General features: G+C 44.9%; 1 protein-coding gene across 4 annotated transcripts in view; it reads left to right on the top strand.

Moving 5' to 3' along the window:
- Window positions 1-5,057: 5,057 nt before the first annotated feature.
- PDE8A (phosphodiesterase 8A) overlaps window positions 5,058-24,928 on the top strand; it is a 152,364-nt gene continuing 132,493 nt past the window's right edge. Inside the window, exon 1 of one of the 4 annotated variants that reach the window (XM_047796689.1) lies at window positions 5,058-5,075. Coding sequence is in view for 1 of the 4 variants with exons in the window: in XM_047796687.1 (XP_047652643.1) it covers window positions 6,783-6,992 (210 nt within the window). In the remaining 3 variants the exon portion in view is untranslated. Of the gene's footprint in view, window positions 5,076-5,104; window positions 5,183-6,052; window positions 6,117-6,467; window positions 6,993-24,928 lie in introns of those variants that run through there. The other 3 variants (XM_047796691.1, XM_047796690.1, XM_047796687.1) reach the window with 3 other exon arrangements.

The raw sequence follows: 24,928 nt of genomic DNA, 5'->3' as shown, positions 1-24,928 counted from the left end.
GGGTCCTGTGTTGCTGTGGTTTAGGCCGGCAGCTGTGGCTCTGATTCGACCCCTCGTCTAGGAACCTCCATATGCCGAGGGTGTGGCCCTAAAAAGACAAAAGACAAAAAAATAAATTAAAAAAAATAAATAACAGGAGTTCCCGTCATGGCGCAGCGGAAACGAATCCGACTAGGAACCATGAGGTTGCGGGTTCGATACCTGAACTTGCTCAGTGGGTTAAAGATCTGGCGTTGCTGTGAGCTGTGGTGTAGGTTGCAGATGTGACTTGGATCTGGCATTGCTGTGGCTCTTGCGTAGGCTGGCAGCTACAGATCTGATTAGACCACTAGCCTGGGAACCTCCATATGCTGCGAGTGCGGCCCTAAAAAGGACAAAAGACATTAAATAAATAAATAAATAAATAACAACACAACTGCAGGAGCAGCCCTGTCAATGTCTCCCCAGATGCCAAAGTTCTCCCTTACACTCCCGCAGACTTCTCTCCCCTGCACAGGCTGCCCATTTTTTGGGGGGGAGGGGGGCTCGTAGGCAGAACCAGCTGCAGCATTTGTGGGCCTGGTGCAAAATGAAAATAGGAGGCTCCCTGTTTAACACTTGTTACAAATTTCAAGATGGTTGCAGCCAAGCATTAAAGCGAGAGTGGGGCCCTTCTAAATATGGGGCCCGGTCTTGGGAGAAGATACTCAAATTAGGAACCTAGGCCGAGGAATCTCCTCCATGGTAGAAACCTGCCGTGTCGTTGTGGGGCTGTGAAAGTGGAGACACAGCTTCTGAAGGCCATGGTTTCAGCATCCCAGAAAACCTTGTCTGGAAAGTCAAGGTGTTAGGACTGTGAGGCACCTCCAGGGGTATCTGGGTCCCGGATCTGAGCTCCCCTTACCCTTCCTATATTCTGGGGGACTGATGCAATCAGAACCCACCCCAGCTGAACTAGTGGAACTGGGCTTTGACCCTTTAAAACCAAATACAGAGTGAAAGAATTTTGGGACTTTCTCTGGTAGGTGAGAGATGATGTGACTCCTTGGCCTAGGATGGAACCCAGGTGCCGGCACATGCAGTCACTTGGTGGGAAGTAGAAGACTCTGAGATGCAGGAGCTCAGACAGTCATTTTGAGAAAGGAGGCCCACACTGGGTTGTCAATCCCTGTCTGCAGGAGAACTGTAAATACAAGGTCTTGAGCCACATAGAAGAGAGCAATGCAGGTGCACATCTGAATTCTGGAGTCAGAGGACAGCATCCTGGGGGCTCCCTTCCACTGTTCTCACCTGCAGGAAGCGTGGCTCCTTCCTTAAAGTTCTGGCCTAGGGGCAGATCATCCAGTTCCTCCCTTATCTGAGGAAGGCTGGAACAGTTAAACACTTCACTGAGGTACTGAAAGAAATAAAGATAAGGAGGCCCAGAGCCTGGAGAGGATGATCAGCAGAAGCCTTGCATCTGGAGGTGGCTGGATCCCCTTATCCAGGAGCTGAGGGGGTGTCCAAAGAGTTCTGCTTCTCAATCCCTCAGCGCAGCCGGGCTCTATGTTTCCATTTCCCTTCTTCCTTCTGGAGCTGGGATGGGGTGAGGGGGATACATACCTTTTTTTTAAATTTTAACTTTAATTTTTTTTTTCTTTCTAGGGCCATATCCACAGCATATGGAGGTTTCCAGGCTGGGGACTGGATCAGAGCCATAGCTGCCAGCCCACACCACAGCCACAGCAGTGCTAGATCCGAGCTGCATCTGTGACTACACCACAGCTCAAGGCAACACGGGATCCTTAACCCACTGAGCAAGGTCAGGGATCGAACCCACATCTTCATGGGTCCTAGTTGGATTTGTTTCCCCTGCGCCATGATGGGAACTCTCAGGATACATAACTTTTCACACAATTCAACTTTTAGGAGTCCATCTTCCTCCAGAAAAAGATACATTCAAGGATGTTCACTGCCCTGTTTTTGATACTCTTAATAGCTCTCTCTCTCTGAAATATATTTAACATAGAAATAGATCTGGAAGCATATGGTCCCAACTGTTCACAATAGTTACTCTACGGAAGGAAGGGAGTGGGAAGGAAGAGAGACTTTCCTTTGCCTCTGCACATTTATGTACTTCTGCTTGGTTTGATTTTTTTTTTTTTTTACTATTTTTTCCAGCATGTATTCATGTGTAAATTATAGAATTTTTTTTTTTTTGGTCTTTTTGCCTTTCTAGGGCCACTCTCATGGCATATAGAGGTTCCCAGGCTAGGGGTCCACTTGGAGCTGTAGCCGCTGGCCTACACCACAGCCACAGCAATGCAGGATCTGAGCCATATCTGCGACCTACACCCCGGCTCATGGCAACGCCAGATCCTTAACCCACTGAGCAAGGCCAGGGATCGAACCCGCAACCTCATGGTTCCTAGTTGGATTCGTTAACCACTGAGCCACGACGGGAGCTCCTAGAATGTGTATTTTTAAAAAAAATTTAAAAAATCACCTGGCACAAAATTTTGAAAGCTAGAGAAATGAACCTGGTGAACTGCGATGCCACAGATTTGCAGGGGAATTGAATCTCGGATAATTTCAGGTCCTGCAGCAGTTTTCAGCTGTCTGGGGGCAGGCCTGGAGGAAGGTTGTTGAATGGACCCAGGAGAAGGTGGCGAGCCAAGATGCAAGCACTCACTCATTATTCTAGGCATTTGATATCAGTTAGCCCATTTAATCCCTGTGCGGTAGATATCTTTAATCCTAGATTTACAGTGGAGGAAAGCAGCTGGGAGAGAGGGAGTCTGGCAGGATGAGGATTCAGACCTCAGGGCTGATCTTGTGGCTGCCTCAAGCCCTCTACAACAGGGAATGCAAGGAGAGGAGTAGAAAATGGAGAGCCAATAGCAGTCTTTTATTTATTTATTTATTTATTTATTTATTTATTTATTTATTTATTTAATTTTTAGGGCTGCACCCGAGGCATATGGAGGTTACCAGGCTAGGTGCTGAACTGGAGCTGTAGCCGCTGGCACACACCACAGCAATGCAGGATCTGAGCTGCATCTGCAACCTACACCATAGCCCATGGCAACGCCGGATCCTTAACCCACTGAACGAGGCCAGGGATCGAACCTGCATCCTCATGTATGCTAGTCAGATTCCTTTCCACTGAACCATGATGATAACTCCTTTTTTTTTTTTTTTTAAGGGCTGCACCTGCACAAATGGAAGTTCCCAGGCCAGGGGTGGAATCGGAGCTGCAGCTGCTGGCCACAGCCACAACCACAATACCGAGCCACGTCTTTGACCTACATCGCAGCTCACAGCAATGCTGGATTCTTAACCCATTGAGCAAGGCCAGGGATTGAACCTGAGTCCTCACAGGTAATAGTCAGATTCACTACTGCTGAGCCATGACAGGAACTCCCAATAGCAGGCTTCGAATGCTAACTCTTCAGTGTGGAAGGAAGTAGAGCCAAGAGGGAGCACTGACTGTATAAATGCTCAGCTTAGGTATAGGAAGTGTGGAAACAGAGTCGGTTTGGGTTTTAGACGAATAAAGCTGTGTGGGACCCTGCATCTTCACGTCCCTCACGAACTAGTGAAGGGGGCCACAGGAGGAGTCTCCTGGGAATGGCCTGTGCTAGCGGGTGGACAGGGCCCAGGCTGGCATCTGTCCTAGCCCCACTGACCTCGTGCCTGAGTCTGAAGAGTAAGAACTGAAGTTGACATTCAGCTACAACTCTGAGCCTGGTGGGGGTCAAGCAGCTCTGCTTGGGGGTCCATGCACCTGGGTGGAAGGCACGGGGGGTTGTGGCAGAGTGTGTTCCTGTGTTGCCCAGAACTTCCAGGTGCCCACAGAGCTGGGGTGCCTCTCTGCTATGAACTTCACCTTGAGAGATTCAACACAGGGGCTCGGGAGTCCTGGGTAAGCCAGCAGGTGGCACATTCAAGGTTTGGGTTATTTCTGTCATTGTAATACCTTTTGTGTCCCCCGTCACTCAAAATGCAAGTTATGGCCAGGGAAGAAGTAGGAGGCATCCGATGTAAGGCGCTTGAAGCTGGGATGGGAGGCAGGTGGTGGGAAGAGACTGTGACTTCCTGGAGTGTCCCAGGCTGAGTTCCAGAGTATTACAGAAGTGAGTGGGGGTTTACTCCTTGTGACCCCAGAAGCGGGCAGATGATTCCTACCTTTCCTGTCTGTCCCTGCTTCATTCTTAGCCTTAGGTCTTTAAGTCTAAGTCCCCAAATTGCAGAGCTGGGAATCAGTCAACATGGCTGTCCAGCAGTTCTCTGAGCACAGAGAGGGTAAGTGACCAGCTCAGGATGGCAATGAAGGAAGCCAGTGAGGCAGGGGCTGGGGATAGGAGTCCGCACCCCTAATTAGAAAAGGGCTTGCTCAAGGATTTCCAAGGAGAGGACAGGATGCTGAGGTTCTGCCTGTGAGGCAGGGGGGTGGGGGCGAGAGGGCAGTCTGAAGCGGCAGGAGGAGGCAAGGTCAGTGCTGGGAGTCATCAAGGCCAGACTTCTCAGCGCCAGGAGGGGAGGACAGAGGGCATGAGATAGTCTTTCAAGCACTCTGATGGTTCAAAGCGTTTTCTGCATGAATTACTCTTTATTTAGAAGGGTCCAGATTCTGCCTGGAAAAATTACCTTCTAAAATCTGCAGAACAAGCACAGAAAGCACACTACAATTTAGATGGAATAACCGATGACAGAAAAATCTTTTCCTGTGCCTTTTAACTGGGTACTTTTATAGGACGAGGAGGCATAAATCCCTAATTATTGCTTAAACTTGATAATGCTCGTCACGTGCCAGTGGTTTGGGCCAGCTCGGCTAGTAGAAAGGGCCAGCAGCACAAAGCTGCTCTCAAGTTACCGGTCATTTCTACCCAGTGCGCACCTCGGGCCCAGAAGATCACGGCTTGAGGGGCGCCGCGGGTTTGGATCCTAGCTCTTTGAAGCCCGAGCCATCGCGGAATCCGGCGCCCGAGGCTGTGCGATCCTAGCGCCGCGGAAGGGACTCCAGCCCAGAGCACACCTCCGGGTTTTTACAGTAGCTGGGCGTCCGGCTGGAGAGGCGGCAAACCAGGGTCGCTCCGGGGCCGCGCTAGGAAAAGGTGTGGACCGCGGGAGAGGAAAGGGACCCGCAGCGCCAGGGTCTCCGCGGACTTGGAGCCTCAGAAAGGGCGGGAGTGCGGGCAGGCCCGAGGTGGGCCGCGCCGGGGTACGTGATGGGACACCCAGGGGCGCCACCCTCCAGCTGATCGGGGGAGAGAAGACTCAGGCACGGAAAGGTTAAGTGATTCGCCCAAGGTCACACAGCGAGCTGGCGGCGATCTGTGTGGGATTGCAGTTCTGAAAGCGCGACTGGCATCATCACAACCCTCGCCCTGCACGGCGGACGCCTGGTTCTGCTCCAGCAGGCCAGGGAGCCTTTGGGGTCTTGGGCGCCCCCGTCTTTGGTTCAGATGAGTATCATTGGTTGGCATCCCCAACCTGTCGTGAAAGTAGCTTCTTCGCATCCCAGCATCGCAACCTCTCCGTTGCCAGTGCAGGCAAGCATGGTGCTCCAGGTCTTGGCGCGCGAGGGAGCGCACAGGGACTGAGACCCCCGACCATAACGCCCAGTCCCCACCTGCCTGGGATCGGAGTACGGGTGCCCTCATTGCCCTGTGCCCCCCCGCCCCATGGAGATCCTTCCAGAGGCTTCTTTAATGGATGCGCGCTCCAAGGCTCAGATAGTGACCTGAACGAAGTCATGCAGCTGCTAAGTTATACAATTGGGGGATTCGAACTCAGGGGCTTAGGTTTTGGCGGCCGCGGAACCGAGGTCAGAGCCCACGCGCCCAGGGTGGCTGTGTGTGGCCTTGGGCAAGTCGCTCTCCTACTCCCAGCGTTGGGGCAGCGCGCCCCTCCCGTCGTGGCCGCGCATGCTCAGTGGCGGGCGGTGCCGGGAGGCTGCGGCGGGCGCCCCAGCTGCTTTGCATTGACGCCAGCACCCGCTGGAGGTCACCGCTGGGGGCTGGGCGCGGCAGGCTCCCGGCAAGACCCGGCCCGGAACACGGACCTGGAGCTGCAGCCGCGCAGTCCGCAGCTCCCGGGTGAGCGTCGCCGCTTTTCAGCGCTTCTCGACGGCGCGGTCCCAGGTCCGGCTGGAAGTAAGGGCTCTTCTTCCCCACCGGGGCGTTCGCGGCCTCGCAGCCCTGAGGGGCTTCCTCAGGCCCCCACCCCTCAACGGCGAGAGACCTAGGCTACCTCTCTCCTCCACCAGCCCTCAGATCAGGGGCATTTATTCGTGGGACAGCAGGCGGAGCGGCGTGGGTGCCCGGGCCAGGGGAGGCAGCGGCTGCAGCGCCGCGGAGCGGGCGCGGGCTTGGCGGAGAGCTCACCTCCCCTGGGGGTCGCACCGCCCCACGGCTAGGGCGGTGTCGCTCGCGCGGCGCGGACTCGCCCGCTCTCGGGTCGGGAGAGCGCAAATCTCCTCCCCCGAAATTCCCCGGAAGCGCGGCGCGGCCGAGGCGAGCGCGGCGATGTGAGGGAGGCGGCCGGCGGCTCCCGCCTCAGGAAGGGCATGTTCGGAGGGGCGGCCGCGGCGCGCCGCCCGCCCCAGCGCCCCCTCCCCACCGCTGCCGCCGCCGCCGCCGCCGCGCCCGCACCACGATAAAAGGGGCGGCCGCACTTCCTGACGCGAGACCCGCGCTCGCCGCCGCCGCCCGCCCAGGCGGCGATGACACGGCGCCCGCGGCGGCCCCGAGGCGCCGGGCGGGCCGTTTGCTGACCGGATCGCGGCTGCCCGCCAGCGTGTCCGCCGCGCCGCCGCCAGCATGGGCTGCGCCCCGAGCATCCACATTTCCGAGAACCGGGCGGTGTACCACGGCGGCAAGGAGGCCGAGGACGCGCCGGGCCCCGCGGCGCCGCCGCCGCTGCCGCCCGGCGGGCCGCGCTTCCCACACGGCCCGAAGACCGCCGCCTCGGCCCGGGCCCGCGGCGCCAGCCTCGCGGAGTCCGAGCCTCGCGGCAGCGGCGGCAACCAGGTAAGGGGCGCCAGGCGGGCGGCCGTGAAACTCAGGCCCTGCGGGGCAGCCGCTTTCCCGCAGGGCCGGGCGGGGCTCCCTCCCGGGCCGCGGTGCCCTCTTGCCCGGCTTTGGATGACTTTGACGGGCCGGGGGCAGCAGCGGAGGAGGACCGCCCGGGGTCCTAGGGATCCTGCTTAGTCGAGTTGTGATTGGGACGCTCCCCGAACGGCGGCGTCGGTTTCTGGGGCACATCCGACGTCTCGAGCAGGGACCGCTGTGAACTTGACCTGGGCGCTGGAATCAGTTCGCTACCAAACATTTGGTACAGGGGAACCCCCAGGGTATTCTGGCGCGACCCTGAAAGTTAACTCAGCGTGAACTTTAATTCTTTTGGTTCTCGTAGTGGCCGGGGAGGGGTGGCTAGCACTGTGAAGCCGGGGCGCTGGACCCTAGCACACCGTTGTGTTTTCCTCTGTCAGCTTTGCACAAGCATGCGGTTGCAGTTTTCCATTTTGTAGGGAACTATTAAAATGTAATCTGGAACATCAGCTTTGCTTCATTGCACTTGTATTTGAGGTCCATGTTTATTGGCATACATGTTGTACTTAAAGCATATGTAATTAGAAAGTATCATCACAAACGCGACTTTTGAAGCATTCAGCAGAACTTAATTTTTTATTAAGCAGTCTTACTGGGACATCCTGCGCCTGTTTTTTTAAATGGCGTGTCTTCTCCAGCCCCTATTGCTTTGGTTGTGCTTTTGTCAAAGTTTCTGAGCTTAGTCTTTGTTAAGGTTTTCTAGAGAAAAGGTAATCTCTTTTACAAAGGAGAAAATGTTCATGAAGACAAACTGCAGCGGCTTTCCGGATCTCTGATGTGAAGAGCTGAAATTAGGCATTTGTTTCTGTGATATTAAATTAGGGGAAAATGTTCCTGTGTGCGTGGCTGTAGATTGTTGAAGATCATCCCTCTCATTGCCGCTGCGTTTTAAGAGTCATTTGCAAAATTGCCTTGATTTTCTTACTTACTGAGGACTGCTGGACCTCCCATATTAGAGAGATGGAAATTGATTCACTTGCTGTCTTAAATTTCTAGCAGTCATCATAACTTTTCTATAGGAAAGTGTAAAGTTTTTTTTTTTTTTTCAGTGTGGCATAACATAGATGAAGTGATCTCTACCCCTCTTATACCCTATCTGAAAATTCAACTTCATTCTAATTATCAGGGTTTGGATTTCTTCTCCTGTAGAGTCCTTGAAGAAACCTGGGATAGTTTTAAACGACTAACCTAAGCTGCTGTTAATGTCATTGTAATGCTTGTACATTAAGCTACCTAATTGGTTTTTTTAATGCATTACACAGGTGAAATTAAATATGGAAGTTTAACAGCTTTCAGGTTTTTGACCCAAATCTAATATTGGTTATCTTGCATTAATTAATATTAAACTTTTAGTTCACCAAAGTAGCTCTTTTAGAAAGGGTCCCTTGTGCTTTATTGGCCTTTTTATGGCACTTTGAGTGTCCTCAATTCACCCAGGTGTCTTGTAAGCATCTCCAGTACAACAGCTTGCTCTTCTGCCATCCACACTGCCTAGAGGTCCCCTGAATTTCTAAGAGTCTCAAGTATTCTGTTCCATTGTCACACCAAGAAATGGGGCCCAGAAAAATACATTGATCATTACCATGCCTCATGTAGTAGGTGCTAAATGAATGTGTGTTGAGTTTTGATTTTTGTTGTTAACTGAATGATGACACTTCTTCAGTTACTGGAATTTGATTCTGTAAAACCTCCAATGTAGGCTTTAAGGTTAGTCTCAAGAGGAGGAGCTAAATTATTATCAATGCAGTGTCATAGGTTACAGCTGAGGATTGGATGTAGTCCCTGGGAACTTCCGTATGCAGCTAGTGTGGCTGAAAAAGAATAAATAAATAAATGAAGCAAGCCACAATCACAGAGATAATAGCCCCATGCTTGTTATTCATGAACTATACATGTTGATAATGCATATCAGTTACAGATATTTGTAATTAGGCATAACAGGTGATAGGCAGAGGTAAAATATCAGCATTTATTTTAGTTCTGTATTTTTTTCTTTAAGGGAATGATTCTTTTGAAATTAAGATTTTCAATATACTATGGAAATTTAAAAACGCATGTTTCCTGTTTAGAGAAGATAAGCTTTCAGCATTTTAGCAAAGTCAAATTATTATATAATGAATTTGTGTTCCTTTATATTAACATATTGAAATCCAATTTTCATTTATTAAAAAATGTCTCTTAAAAATACAGTAAGTCAGCTTATTGTTGAATGAATTCCAGTCAGAAATTCATTGGGGGAAGTTTTTGTATGTTTATAGCTTATAGTAAACTCCAATTCAGCAGAATGCTTGGGAGGTTGATAATCAGTTACATTTTCGGATTAATTAAGTACAGTGTCCCCTATACTGTAATGTATCCCACATGTGTTCCCTGAAGCAATTTGTGGATCATAAAAAGTATTAGATGAAAAATGGGCCCATGGTCAAATTAGTTTGGGAAATACTGGCTCAGACTAAGCTTGACAGATTTCTTTCACACAGCATTTGTCAGAAAACTTAATTTCCTAAAATACACTGTGAACCTCCAAGTGGTGTTTAGAGTGTGAAACATTTCCCGAACTTGTTTGATTCTGGAGCCTGTTGATTGAGATATATCTTAGGCAGGCCACATGTTAAAGACACTCCTAACATGAGATACCAATATTCAAAGCACAAGAAATATATTTAACAGTAAAACTCAAAAAATGTAATTTACTTCTTAATGATTCCAAAGGTACTGTAGGATCTTGTAATACCTTAGGCTGGGTCATCTTTATGAACATATTTCAGTATTAACTAAAAATACTCTAGCTGTTTATTCATTTCAGGAGTTATAGTCTATGTGGTTACAGATAATGAAAGCTGTGTTCAGTTTGAACACTTACAGTTTTGTTTTGTTTTTAATCAGGGTGTGCATTAACTGTAACATTTCATATTTTCTTGTCAGTCTCAAGTTTACTGTTTTTCCCTTTCCTTAGCTAGGACTTGAGTTGCCCTTGAAAGATCTGAGTGTGGGGGCAGGCGTGTCTGAGGAGACCCTATGCTTGCCCTCCCCTCTGTCTTTGCAAACACCCAGTGCACTGCTAAAGATGTGTCCCCACCGTGTGCCACTCATCAGCTCTGTGAGGGGGCCGGCAGGCCTGTTTTGTTCACTGCTGTGTCTCCCCCCCACCCCCAGCAGGCCTTCCACAAACATTGGTTGAATTGGAGAATTGTGTGAACCAGGCTGTAGAAGTGGAAAATCCAGCCAGCCCATATAAAGGAGAAATAGAAACCAGTTTTAACTAGAGTGGAGACTGTAGAATGTAGATTTGGTTTTTTGGAAGTCTCTGGTATTGCTCTTTCAGTAAGAAATATATTTCCACCCTGGTGAGCCAAGTGGATTTCCCTATAAAGATTTAAGGATTCGTACAGCTGAGTGGGCAGTACACCACAGGTGACAGATATCAGCGTGGCCACACACTAACCTCTAACCAGAGGTTCCTGCCTTCAGCGTTCAGCATCCTCAGACCGACTTTCCAGGTGTCTGTCTCTAGTCTTTGCTTCTGTTATTTTTTTTCCTCCACCCAGTTTTCTCTTATTTTTCACTATCTTTCCCTTCTTTCTAGTTTCCCTCCTTTTTCTTGTCTGCCCACTATCCTTCACAAAATGGATGAAATTAACTGCCCCATTTGACCAAAGTTTAATGGTTTTTTTGTGTTTCCTATCTATGGGATGAGATTTGTTTTGTGCTTTTAATACACAGAATGGATTAATCATTTTTTAATATTACCCCCAACAAAAGCAAATTTCTCTTGTGTGTGTTTTGAATTATCTCCCCCTACCCCCATTGGGGGGTCATTGACCCTTGATAGATTGATTATATGGTATTACTGAAAGTTTCCCTCTAAAAGTGTAGTTGAGAAAATGAGACCCAAATTTCTATTTCTGAAATAAGTGACTAGAACTTATCTCTGGAGCTCATGGGCTATGTGTTCTCTCATCATTGTGTTCTTATGCCTTTTGGTGTGTAGAATCTTATCTTGCCAGGCCTTGCTATAAAGGTACTACTTATAAAAATTTCTTGGATGCCTATTATATACATAAAATATTTTGTATTATATATTTTTTAGCACTTAATATCACAACCACCATAACTTGAAAGTGTGGTTCTTAAGGGAGATATTATGAATGTCACAGCTCCATCAGCTCAAACCTGCCCTGGGCTGCCCTTGACCTCTCCTTGCTGAAGTGGTCCCATGTGGCACACATGTTCCCTGTGAAGTGGCTTATGACACTGGTTTTTTCTTGGACAGCTTGCCCATTTGGATCAGGTACTTCAGTAGGGGAGAGTTCGAGATGTGAGGCCACAAGGTGAGGCAGACATCTCAGAATAACCTAAAATGCCTTGACAGAGTATTTTTAAAAATTAAAAAGAAATCAAGAGAGGGATAAGTGGTTTAGGACAAGAGTAAGCCCTTGGTCTTGTCCAAAGTCAGTGACTTCAGCCTGATTTCCTAATGCAGTGAGACAGTAAGAGGCACTGGACTCTGAAGTTCTTAGAGTGCAGACTGTTTCACACTAGTAATATCCCCTACTCCTTGATGCCTTCTCTCGTAGGCACTGTACTGGATGCCTTACAGATGTTATCTCATTCCAGCCCTGTGATGTGACTAGTGTCATTTCCCTTTTGCAGATAAGGCACCACAGATTAGAAACTCAACCCAAGGCCATACAGTTAAGCTAGATTCAATCCCGTTGTTCCTGCCCTCATGTCCTGGGTTCTTGCTCTCTGCCAACCACCTGTCTCTGTTACATCTATCATTCTCTGGCCTTCTGCTAAGTTACAGTTGTCACAGGTCCACTTGGGTTTTAAGGAGGCATTGTGTGTGTGTGTGTGTGTGTGTGTGTGTGTGTGTATAATTATTTTTTTTGTCTTTTTTTTAGGGCCTCACCTGTGGCATATGGAAGTTCCCACATGGAATCAGAGCTGCAGCGGCTGGTCTACACCACGGCCACTGCAACTCGGGATTGAACCAGCATCTTCAACCTACACCACAGCTCACCACATGGCTGGATCCTTAACCCACTGAGCAGGGCCAGGGATCAAACCTGCATCTTCATGGATACTATTTGGGTTCATTACCACTGAGCCACGATGGGAGCTCCCTGAATCTATATTATTAAGGTTTTGTTAATTTTTGACTTATGGGGAAATTGGCTCCAGACCTGCCTTGGGTTCCAAGGAAGTTGCAGCCACATTCAGCCCTGTCACAGTTAATTCCTGAAGTCAGATATTTTGTGAGGCCTTCTAATCTGTCCTCGTCACTCTCTGAAGTGAGTTGGCTGGCATCTCTCAGGAGTACTCTTTCCTTTCACTTCCTCCTGCTTAGGCTGCCCTCCTTAGCCAGGAGCTCTCTAGGAGCCTATTCTTCAGCCTTTGCTCCGAGAGCCCCTTGCCCCCCTTCTTCTGCCCCCAGTTCTGCACATACATGTCCTCCCAGACTAAGGCCCAGCTGAAATCTTTCTTGAACCCCCAGCTGCACTTGCACTCTCTTTTCTCTGCTCTTGGGACCTTCCCCTATAGCCCTTTGAGCCAGGATTTCTCTGTTGAGCCTCCTGCTGGATCATAGGCCGCTTGAAGGCAAGGACTGTGTCCTAGTTTCATTATAGTTCCCAAAGTGTTGGTGCACTAAGTAAATGTTTGGCTAAACACACCAATCTCTAGGCTGAAAGGTCTTTTACTCATATTCCATGGGTCTATCTCATTTGTTTAAATTTAACAAAAATTATTGGGGTGTGTTATTATATGTTTTAACAAAAAGCAAAAATACCCTGAAGCCAGTGATTAATCTGTATGATGATTAGTAAAGCTTCTGCCTCTCATTTTGGCCATGTCAGTGTGGAGCAATGTTCCTGGGTCCCCTCCTTCTGTCTGCTTTTGCTCTGCTATGGTAAGGAAAGTAGTGGAATATTTTGTCAGAGAGCTGTTTTGACAAGTTCTGTATTACAGTTTCTTAGCTACAGGCCTCATATGTAGTTTGCCCATCTACCCAGACAGGGAGGTTGTCACAGGTTTCCTTGAGCTTTGGGGATAGCCTCAAAGAACTCAACGAGAAGGGCTTGCCAGTGCTTTATTCTCTGTGGGTTGGAAATACACCTTTAGTCTTTTGAATTCCTGCTCATTTTCTGTCTGTGTGTCTCCCTTTCATGTCCTGCTAGTTTGTAAGTACAGCAGCTGTTTCAGCTTTCCCATTGCTCATGGGACAACCAAAGGGCTGGTGGCATATCCATAGTTTACATATGGTTTTCAAATGTTTGAAGTTGATGGCAGCTCCTTGGTGAGGTGTGTTTGAAAGAATATAGGAGGAAAAGCCTGAGGTGTTCGTTTTAAGTCCAGCACCATGAAGTACTGGCTGTGTAGTATTTGGCAAGTTCTGATCTTAAGTTTTCTCAAGCATAAAATGAGATTAGGATACCTGGGTTTTGATGAGGACCACTTAAAATAATCTATGTGAAAGCATTTTGTAAACCGCAAAGCACTAGCACATGTAAGAGTTGATCTTTTCCTTTCAGTTACCTTTTTCAAAGGCAAACTTTGCTCAAATATGTCTGCTTATTTTTTTTTCTTTTTTCTTCCTCGCCCGCTGTATGCGCAAGTTTCCAGGCCAGGGGTCAAACCCTTGCCACAACAATGACAGCTGCACCACGAGGGAACTCCCTCCCTGCTTACTTTTTAAAGCACATGTCTTCCTTTTTAAAATCGACTTTTGTCTTTTTTCTGATGTTTTACTGCGAAAGTTTTCAAACACATAGCAAAGTTGAAAGAATTATCACATATATACCTACTACCTAGATTCTACAGTTAACAGTTTCCTATTATTTGTTTTATCACATCTCTCTATCCCTTTACACACCCAGAAATCCATTTTATTTTTGGAATCACTTCCAAGTAAGTTCCATACATCAGTATACTTAACTCCTAAACTCTTCAGTATGCATGTCACCTATTAGAATTCAAAATTTGTTTCCCTCCCACCTTTTTAATTTTGACAATTGTTTATACCCATGCAATGCAAATCTGTCAGGAGACAAAATATTGCTATCACCCTGGAAAGTACTCTGTGCGCCTTCTTCATTCCTAACTCCATCCACTGACAACCATGGTTCTTATTTTTTTCCCTTATAAATTATTTTTGCCTATTCTAGACTTCATATAAGTAAAATCTTAACATATTCTTACATGTAAGGCTTCTTTCACTCAGCGTAGTATTTTTGAGATTCAACTATTTGCATGAGTCAGTACGTTCTTTTTTCTTACTGAATAGTCTTCTGTTGTGTGACTAGATTAGAGCTCACTTATTTATTCTGTTGTTGAGGGATACTAGGGGTGCTTTTAATTTTTGGCTATTAATACAGCTGCTATGAATATTCTAGTATACATTATCATGTGGGTATATGTTTTCATTTCTCTTGGGTGACTACCAAGAAGTGGAACTGGCTGCATCATAGGATAGCTATTACGTTTAGCTTTTTAAGAAACTGCTTGACCTTTTTCCAAGGTTATACAGTTTCACATTCCTGCCAACGGTGTATAATAAAAGTTTTGTTGGTTTACATCCTTGCCACGGTTTGGTGTTTTATCAGTCTTTTAATTTTAGCCATTCTGTAGTGGTATTTCCTTGTGGTTTTAATTTGCATTTCCTTGATGGGTAATGATTTTGAGTATGTTTTCATGTGCTTTATTGATCATTTATATAACTTTTTGAAGTTTTTAACACCTTTTTATGAAAAGGAAACATAAATATTGTCATGATCTCTGGATAGTGAACAGGTTACACAGAGCATTTACCATAAAGCAAAGGGTTGATAAAATCAGCCAAGTTAAAGAACTTTTCATCAACAGAAAGTGAAAAGGAAGGAAGCCATAAACTGAGAGAAGATGTATGCAACTCATAACACCAGTGAAGGATTAGTATCCAGGATATATATAGAACTCCTACAGTCAATAATAGGCAAAGACTTAGGGAGGTCATTTAAAGAGGAAACCAAATTGCCAATAAACGTTTGCAAAGACGTCAACCTCCTTGGGGAAATGCAAATTAAAAGCAAAATGAACTAACACTCTACACCCACAAAATTGGCAAACTTTTAAAAGCCTGACAGTGTTTTGAGGAACTGTAATACTGTAGGTAAAAGTGTAAATCAGTTCAGCCACTTGGAAAACTATTGTCATTACCAAGTAGAGTTAAATACGTGAGTTCCCGTCATGGCTCAGTGGTTAACGAATCCAACTAGGAACCATGAGGTTGCGGGTTCGATCCCTGGCCTTGCTCAGTGGGTTAAGGATCCGGTGTTGCCGTGAGCTGTGGTGTAGGTTGCAGACTCTGCTCAAGTCCTGTGTTGCTGTGGCTGTGGTGTAGGCCGGCGGCTACAGCACCAATTAGACCCCTAGCCTGGGAACCTCCATATGCCGTCGGAGCGGCCTTAGAAAAGGAAAAAAAAAAAAAAAGAGTTAAACACGTGACCCTGTGACCTAGCAATTTCAATCCTAGAAACCCACATATGTATTGAAAATATGAAAAAGAATGTTTACAGGGGCATTGTTTTGTTTTTGTCTTTTTAGGGCCGCACCCCTGGCATATGGAGGTTCCCAGGCTATGAGCAGTCAATCGGAGCTCTAGCCAGTGGCCTGTGCCACAGCCACAGCAATGTGGGATCTGAACTGCATTTTCGACCTACACCACAGCTCATGGCAAAAGCCAAATCCTAAACCCACTGAGCAAAGCCAGGGATCGACCTGCATCCTCATGGATGATAGTCAGATTCCTTTCCCCAGAGTCATGATGGGAACTCTGGAGTCTTGTTTTTAATAGCAAACTTTTTGATAAAACCCAGGTATCCCTCAGCAACCTAAGTTTTGATCTGCAAAGGAATGTTTTTCAGCTTTGGAAGTGAATGGCTTGGAAGTTTCTGTGTGACATGGTGGGTTAAGGATATGGCATGCATTTGATTCCTGGCCCTGGGTGTGGCCAAAACAAAGCAAAAAAAAAAAAAAAAAGAAAATGAATGGCTTATAGCTATAGTTATCAACATAGATCAAACTCACACACTTAATGTTGAGAAAGAGAAGTTACAAAAAATGTTAGAAAGTATAGTTCTTTATATTTAAAATTTAATAGCTAAACAATATGTTATGTAGGAATATACATAATAGCATACACATACATATAAATATTACAACTATATAGAAAACCAAAGAAATAATTACTGTAAAACTCAATTAGGCAGAGAAAGTTTGTTTTACAGACTAAAATGATGAGCAGGTTAATTTGAATGCCTAGTATAGAGGATATTGGGAATTCCCATTGTGGTCGAGCTGGTTAAGAACCCAGCTAGTATCCATGAGGATTTGGGTTCGATCCCTTGCTCTCTCTCTAGGTTAAGGATCCAGCATTGCCTCAAGCTGCAGCATAGGTTGCAGATGCTGCTAGGATCTGGAGTTACTGTGACTATGGTATAGGCCGGCAGCTGCAGCTCTGATTCAGCTCCTAGCCTGGGAACTTCCCCAGGCCGCAGGAGTGGCCCTAAAAAGAAAAAAAATGAGAGGATATTGGAGCAAAGAAGCAGGCCCCGCCCTCAGGGCAGAAATAGTGCCGTCTCTGGAAAGGTGGGGCGGGCCTCTGACCTCCAAGAGAGGATGGTGCCTGAGGGATGGAGTGGGTGTTCAGAGGACAGGCTGGAGCTTGGTCTGGATTGATCATAAGGTGTGGAGAGAAGGGAGGGAGGGAGAGAGGGGTTTTGCCTGGACTGAGAAGACTGGGAGGACCTAGAGGGGCAGAGAATAGGGGATGTGTGTGGGGTGGGTGTTGGCTTGTTCTACAGACTGTGAGGAGGTCCACCGGGGATAGGAGGGCAAGCCTGAAAGCCAGGTTGAGGAGTTTAAAGTCCATCCTGTAAACCTCAGAGAACTTTCATTTTCAGCACAGTAGTTAGGATAAACATATTTTATGAAGACTAAGTTTTAGGAGGAAATTGCAGTGGGTGGGGTGAGGAAAAGTTAGAGGTAGAGCACCACCCAGGGGGCTGTTGTGGTGGTTCAGGCACAAGGTATGACCAGGTGTGACTACTTAGTGCAGTGGTTTGGAGAGAATGAGCAAAGGAAAAGCTGACAGGCTAGGGAATGGGTTGGATTTGGGGAGTGAGGGGTGAGGGAAGTGGAGGGTGACTCAGAGGTTAGGGTTTCCAGGCTTAGAAGGACTGTGATAACATGCCACAATTTGTACAGTGCTTTATAGTTGACTGAGTTATTATTTTTTTTAATTGAAGCATAGTTATTATTTTTTTTAATTGAAGCATAGTTATTTAAAGTGATTTACAGTGTTGTGTTAGTTTCTGGTATATAGCAGTAGTTCTGTGTGTGTATGTGTCTATTCAGTTTTATATTCTTTTCCAGGTTCTTCTCCATTACAGTTTATTACAGGATACTGAATATAGTTCCCTGTGCTATATAGTAGGACCTTGTTGTTTATCTATTTTGTGTGTAGTAATTTGTATCTGCTAATCCTCCCCAACCCTTGCCCTTTGGTAACCTTAAGTTTGTTTTCTTTGTCTCTGAGTCTTAGAATTGTTTCTCTCCATAGAAATCTTTAGTGAAAGGCAAAAGATTGGATCTGAAGAGAAACCAGAGTATACCGAGTGCTAATTTTATACATTATCTTTATTGGATGTTCCCCCAACTCCTATGAGGTGGGAAGGAGGGATTGTATCTTCCCTGTTGAAGACTTAAAAGAAGCAAAGAAGCAGAAGATCAAATGACTTGCCCAAGTTTGTGGTGACCACTTACAAAAACAGGTTCACTGTAATAGCATGGGGTAGAAGCCAGAGCAAAGAGAAGTTAGGGAGGTTTTTTTTTTTTTTTGTCTTTTTGCCTTTTCTAGGGCCGCTCCCACGGCATATGGAGGTTCCCAGGCTAGTGGTCTAATTGGAGCTGCAGCCACCGGCCTACACTAGAGCCACAGCAACGTGGGATCTGAGCCACGTCTGCGACCTACACCACACAACTCACGGCAACGCCAGATACTTAACCCACTGAGCAAGGCCAGGGATCAAACCCGAAACCTCATGGTTCCTAGTTGGATTCGTTAACCACTGAGCCATGACGGGAATTCCAAATTAGGGAATTTTTTAAAAAACCTTTCTTGTCTTTTGGTTCTGTATTTTTTTTTTTTAATAAAAATAAACTTGTATTACTTTTTCTCATTGCAAAAGTAATGTTCATTTTAGAAAACTTGAAAAATACAGAAAAGGACAAGGATCACTTAAATTTCACAATTACATTGCACAGTCAGGAGATAGCTTCTCATTAAATGGTGGTATGAATCCGTGTAGATTACTTTAAATAACTATAATTGAAAACTATTTTTTAAATAGTTTTATTCTTTTAGTTCTAGGTAACATTTAGCTGTTATTTCTTCAAATGTTGTCCCCCATTCAATTTCTTCTCTTCCACAGCTTCCTCCAAATGATTTGATTTAAGCAATCTTGATCTGTCCTCTGTCTTTTCCCTTTTCGTTGACTTCCCATCTCTGTGCTGTAGTCTGGGAGATTTCTTTAGCCTGTTCTCTTAGTTCACTGATTGATTCCTGAGTTACCTAGTCCATTGGGCTTTTAAGTTGGACAGTTTCTATATTCAAGATTTATGGTGTATTCCTTTACAACTGCTTACTCATTTTTTTGTGGGAGGGTTGCCTCATCCTCTCTTATCTTTTTGAGGATATTAATTATATATACTTTTTTTTTTTGTCTTTTTAGGTCCGCACCCACAGCATACGAAGGTTCCCAGGCTAGGGGTCTAATCAGAGCTGTTGCTGCCAGCCTACGCCACAGCCAAAGCAATGCAGAGTCGGAGTCGCATCTGCGACCTACACCACAGCTCACAGCGACGCCAGATCCTTAACCCACTGAGTGAGGCCAGGGATCGAACCCGCAACCTCACGGTTCCCAGTTGGATTCGTTTCTGCTGCACCACCATGGGAACTCCTTAATTATATACACTTTAAAGTCCTATTCTGATTGCTATTTATTTGAAACATTTTTTGATGTTTAAATGCAGTTAGCAAAGTATGCACAGTCTTGAAGTGTACAGCTTGATAAAATTTTACCGGTATGCTGCATATAATGACCACCCAGATCAGGATAGAACATTTCCCGCACTCCAAAAGACTGCCTTGTGGCTGTTGACCTTTTTTTTTGTTTTAAGTACTGTAAAAATTTTATTATGAAAAATCTCAAGTATGTAGCATTCCTGAAGGACTTTTGCAGTGAATTCTTTTTGTCTTTTCAGGGCTGCACCCAAGGCTCGTGGAAGTTCCCAGGCCAGGGGTCAAATTGGAGCTATAGCTGCTGGCCTACACCGCAGCCACAGCAACATGCTATCTGAGCTGCGTCTGAGACCTACACCACAGCTCACTGCAATGCTGGCTCCTTTAACCCACTAGATCCTATGGATACTAGTCAGGCTTGTTACTGCTGAGCCACAGCAGGAACTCCTGCAGTGAACTCTTGTACACCCAAACTCCTGTATTTTATGGTAGCATTTTACTGTAATTGTTTTATCACGTATAGTTGGCCTCTGTATCCATGGATTCTTTATCTGGGGATTCAACCAATGAGGGTGGGGGTGGGGGGGTGATCCAGAAAGTTCCAAAAAGCAAAACTGAATTTGCCTTATGATGGCAACTATTTACATAATATTTATATTGTATTTACAGTAATTTACATAACATTTACATTGTATTAGATATTATATGTAAAGTAGGGATTCACAGTATATTAGAGGACATACATAGATTATGTGCAAATACTATGCCATTATAAGGGATTTGAGCATCTGTGGATTTTGATATCTGAGGTAGTCTTGGAACCAATGCCCTGAAGATACTCAGAGACAACTGTATGTCTGTCTGTCTGTCCTTTTATCTATCTCTTTTTTTCTCTTGGATTTTAAAGTAATTGCATACATTGGTACCTTTCCCCTAAAATATTGCAGCATGCATATCATTAGAGTTCAGTATTTAGTTTTTGCTTTTGATGTAAAATTTACATGCAGTGAAATGCACAAATATTTATTGTGCATTTGCTGAGTTTGGCAAATGCATATATATCCCTATATAATCCAAACCTCTATCAGAATTAGAACATTATCATCATCCCAGAAAGTTCCCTCATGCTCCTTCCCAGGCAGCCTCTCCTTGCCATTCCTGCAACCACCTTCTAATTTTTCTCCTGCCATAGATTAGCTTTGTTTGTTCTAGAACTTCATATAAGTGGAATTATGTATCATCTACTCTTTTATGTAAGACTTATTTCACTAAGCATTATGTTTTTAAGATTCATCTTTGTTTCAGATGAGTAGTTTATAGTATTGTGACTATTAATTTTTAAAAGGTCTTAATACATATTATTAAGTTGCCCTCTAGAAAGATGTGATCAGATTTTAATATCACAGCATATGAGAGTGCTTCTTAATGCTTTCAACAATCTGATTGTGAGAGAGTGGTGTTTTATTGGTATTTTACTGATATTTCATTTATCGTTACCTTTTTCTTTGCTAAGTGTTTTGGACCCTTGAACTTCCTCTTTAGTGAATTCATGTCTGTTGCCTACTTATCTGGGTTTTAGAGTTTAAAAATTTTTATTTATAAGAACTTTTTTTTTCATTGCGGCACTTTAAATTTCATTACACTCAAATTAGGAGATATATCTAGATGACCATCAGCACCTGGTTAAATAAAATATTGTGTATCAGTGAAGCCAGTGAATAGAATGAAGCAGCTCATAATGTGTGCATAATGAAAGATCTCCAAAATACTTTTAGTAAATAAAAATATGAGTGGTTGTATGTCAGTTTGGTCCTTCAAGAAGCAGATACCAGAGTTCCCATCGTGGCTCAGGCGTTAATGAACCCAACTAGCATCCTCGAGGACGTGGGTTCGATTCCTGGCCTAGCTTAGTGGGTTAAGGATCCTGTGCTGTGGCTGTTGTGTAGGCCGGTGGCTATAGCTCGGATTCAACCCCTAGTCTGGGAATCTCCATATGCTTCGGGTGTGGCCCTAGAAAGACCAAAAAAAAAAAAAAAAAAAAAGAAGCAGCAGCAGATGCCAAGATGAGATTAGACAGGTAAGAGACTTGTTGCAGGAAATGCCTGTGAAGTGTATAGGAGGAGAAAAACAATAATAGCCAATGAAATCTTTCAGACCACGGTGGTCTGACATCTGAGGAAGCAGAGAGGAAGGAAGGATGGGGTAAAAAGAGTCTTAAACCATAGTGAATTTAGGGAAATTCCTGGCCAGGCCTATAGGGAATCTAAGTAATGATTGCGAGTTGAAGGAACTCCATGATGGGCAGGATGGGGCCTTCGTGTGCTCAGTCATTGACTGAGGCCAGCCTGGGGGAGGTGTGGCCTCAGTGTGAACACTCTGGTAGATCCAAACAGGTGGCAGGTGGAGGCTCTCAGTCAGCTCTAATCAGAAGAGGTTTTCTTGAATGAGATCTAAGTGGTGCATCTCCACAACTAACCCAGTCTACTTAGGCCATGTCGATTTACTTTTTGAAACACCTTTGGAGGCAGTTCTTCTTGATGCCTGTGGTCCTCTCTTCCTGAGAAGAAACTGCTGTCTGGACTCACTGAGGTTCAGGTTCTTCATGCCTCCTCATGGAAGGAATTCAGCCAGAGACAAAGTGATAGGCAAGAAATAGATTTATTAAGATAGGATGCTTGGGAGAGATGCAAGTAGGCAGGCAAGGAGGCTCTGCCTATAAGAACTTTTTAATATGTTTGGAAATTAAGTTTTAATCTCTTATGTTTATTGTAGATCTTTTTCTGTAGTCTTTTTATTGGATATATTTTTTAAAATGTAGACTTTTTTTTATGAAATCAAATCTAGCACTCTTATTTTTTTATTTGGTTTATACAACATCCTCTTTTATTATAGAAGCAGTACATGAATTGTGGAAAATTAGCAAATGCTTTCACAACCTAGAGATCATTTATTGTAACATGTCTGTACATATCCTTCCATATTCTTTCTCCCTCCCTCTGTCTCCCTCTCTCCTTGTCTCTCACACCATCTATATGCATTTTTTTCCACTGAAAGTAGGTTATATAGTAAACATTACTGGGTTTTTTTTTAAGTAGTAAAGTATACATAAAATATACCATTTTGGTGTATAGTTTAGTGGTATTAAGTATATTCACACTGTTCTGCAACTATCACCACTAGCCATCTCTAGAACCTTTGAACTTCTGGATTCATCTTACTGGTTCCTTGTGGTGTCTTTTAGCTTTCCTTTTATCTGCTATATCTCGTGCGAACTAGATATTATATGCAAAATGGATTAAAGTTAAATGTTTTGGATTAGAATACATCATTGGTGATTGCTGAGTCACATCAGAAGATAAATGATATCTGATTGCCCCACCATTATAAATCACTGGGTTAGGATGATGAGAATATGATGCCTCCACTAGAACCATTAGGTTCTCCTCATATGACCATTAAGTGACCTTGTAGCACTTGGCTCTATTCAAATGTTTAAGTTACTGTAGGCTATCTAATGCCCTCCCTCCTTCCTGTTCCTTCTTTCTTTCTTCACCAATTGGTAATCCTTATCTAAAATGATAACTCTTGGAGTTCCCTGGTAGCTTAGTGGGTTAAGGACTGGTGGTGTTACATCTGTGGCTCTGGTTGCTTCTATGGCGTGGGTTCAGTGCCTGGCCTGGGAACTTTGGCATGCCGCAGGCGCAGACAAAAATAAAAAATAAAGTAACAGTTCTCATTAGGGTTAATAGATGATGTTTCCTAATTCAGTTTACTTTTCTACGTGCAGTAGTTTGCGATCTTCTGTAAAGAAATTTCTTTAATCAGGTCGGCCTAGAGCTTTGTGATTACTATAAAATACAGTTCCTATTAGAAAACCAGTATATTTGCTTAATTTTTCCCTTTAGTTAACAGTTTTAATAGTGAGGAGTTGTTGCCTCAAATGGTAATGAATGTGTTGGGTTTTTAAAATACCCCCTTTCTTTTTTTTTGGCCATGCCTGCAGCATGTGGAAATACCCCAGCCAGAGGCTGAACCTGTGCCACAGCAGTGGCCCAAGCCACAGCAGTGACAATGCTGGATCTCCAACCTGCTGAGCTGCCAGGGGACTCCAGAATATCACTTTTCAAAAAATGTAATTATGGACATACGGAGTTTCACTAGTTAGATATATTTGGATCTATTACAGACTTATTTTCTTTTTGGCAACTGAAATTGTAACACCATTGGCTATTGGGGGCTCCAATCGATCCTATATCCTTTTGATACATTCTTCTAATCCTTAAAATCACAACCAGTTGTCCCTGGCTGAACTTGTATCTGTCTTGTCTGAGGCTGGCAATAAGCTGGGTTTTTTTTTTGTTTGTTTGTTGTTATTGTTTCTTTTTTGTCTTTTAAGGGCTGTACCCACAGCATATGGAAATTCCAGGGTCTAACTGGAGCTGCAGCTGCTGGCCTACACCACAGCCACAGCAATGCCAGATCCCAGCTACATCTGTGACCTACGCCATAGCTTATAGCAATGCTGGATCCTTAACCCACTGAGTGAAGCCAGGGGATTGAACTTGAATCCTCGTGGATACTAATCAGGTTCTTAACATGCTGAGCTACAATGGGAATTCCAGCAATAAGCCTTTTTTTCCAAGGAGCCCTGGTCCCCTTACTGGGAAATGGTGTTGAAAACTACAGTAAAGGTGCTAGGAGTATTACTTATTCAAGCTATAATATTGTTTTGGAGCTATTTTGGTGGATAGACCTAGAAAATCTATACATTTAAAAAACTATGCAATTCATACATATTTTCAACTTAGATTTAATAATTCAGCATTTTACCTTTTTTCTTTCTTTCTTTCTTTTTATGGATGCACCTGTGGCACATGGAAGTTTTCAGGCTAGGGGTCCAATTGGAGCTTCAGCCTGCTGGCCTATGCCATAGCCACAGCAACACCAGATCCAAGCTGCATCTGTGACCTGCGCTGCAGCTTACAGTAATGCTAGATCCTTTAACCCACTGAGCAAGGCCAGGGATTGAACCCACATCCTCATGGCTACTAGTCAGATTCTTAACCCGTTGAGCCACAATGGGAATTCCTTTTTTTGTATCAGTTTAAAAATTAGATTCCCAGAGTTCCCGTCGTGGCACAGCGGAAACCACGAGCTTGCCGGTTTGATCCCTGGCCTTGCTCAGTGGTTAAGGATCTGGCATTGCTGTGAGCTATGGTGTAGGTCGCAGACACGGCTCAGATCCCTATTTGCTGTGGCTCTGGCATAGGCCAGCAGCAGCAGCTCCAATTGGACCCCTAGCCTAGGAATCTCCATGTGCCACAGGTACGGCCCTAAAAAAAGACAAAAGACAAAAAAAAAACACAAAAAAACCCCAGATTCCTCATATTAGCAATCTAGTGATATTTGTCTTTGTCTAACTTCACTTAGTACAATAATTTTTAGCTCCATCCATATTGCTGGAAATGGCATTATTTCATTCTTTTTTCCGTGGCTGAGTATTATTCCATTGTATATATTTACCACATCTTCTTTATCCAGTCCTCTGCTGGTAGACATTTAAGTTGCTTCCATATCTTGGCTATCGTAAATAGTGCTGCAGTGATCATTGGAGTGCATGTATCTTTTCAAATCATGTCTTTTTCTGGATATATGCCCAGGAGTGGGATTGCTGGATCATGTGGTAGTTCTGTTTTTAGTTTTTAAAGGGCCCTCCATGCTGTCTTCCATAGTGGTTGCATTATGCTTACATTCCCATCGACACTGTAAGAGGGTTCCCTTTTCTCCACACCCT

The sequence above is a fragment of the Phacochoerus africanus genome, chromosome 9 (assembly GCF_016906955.1).
Source record: "Phacochoerus africanus isolate WHEZ1 chromosome 9, ROS_Pafr_v1, whole genome shotgun sequence".
NCBI lineage: Eukaryota > Metazoa > Chordata > Mammalia > Artiodactyla > Suidae > Phacochoerus > Phacochoerus africanus.
Note: the sequence above shows the minus strand (reverse complement) of the source record. Positions and strands in the feature narration are given on the sequence as shown.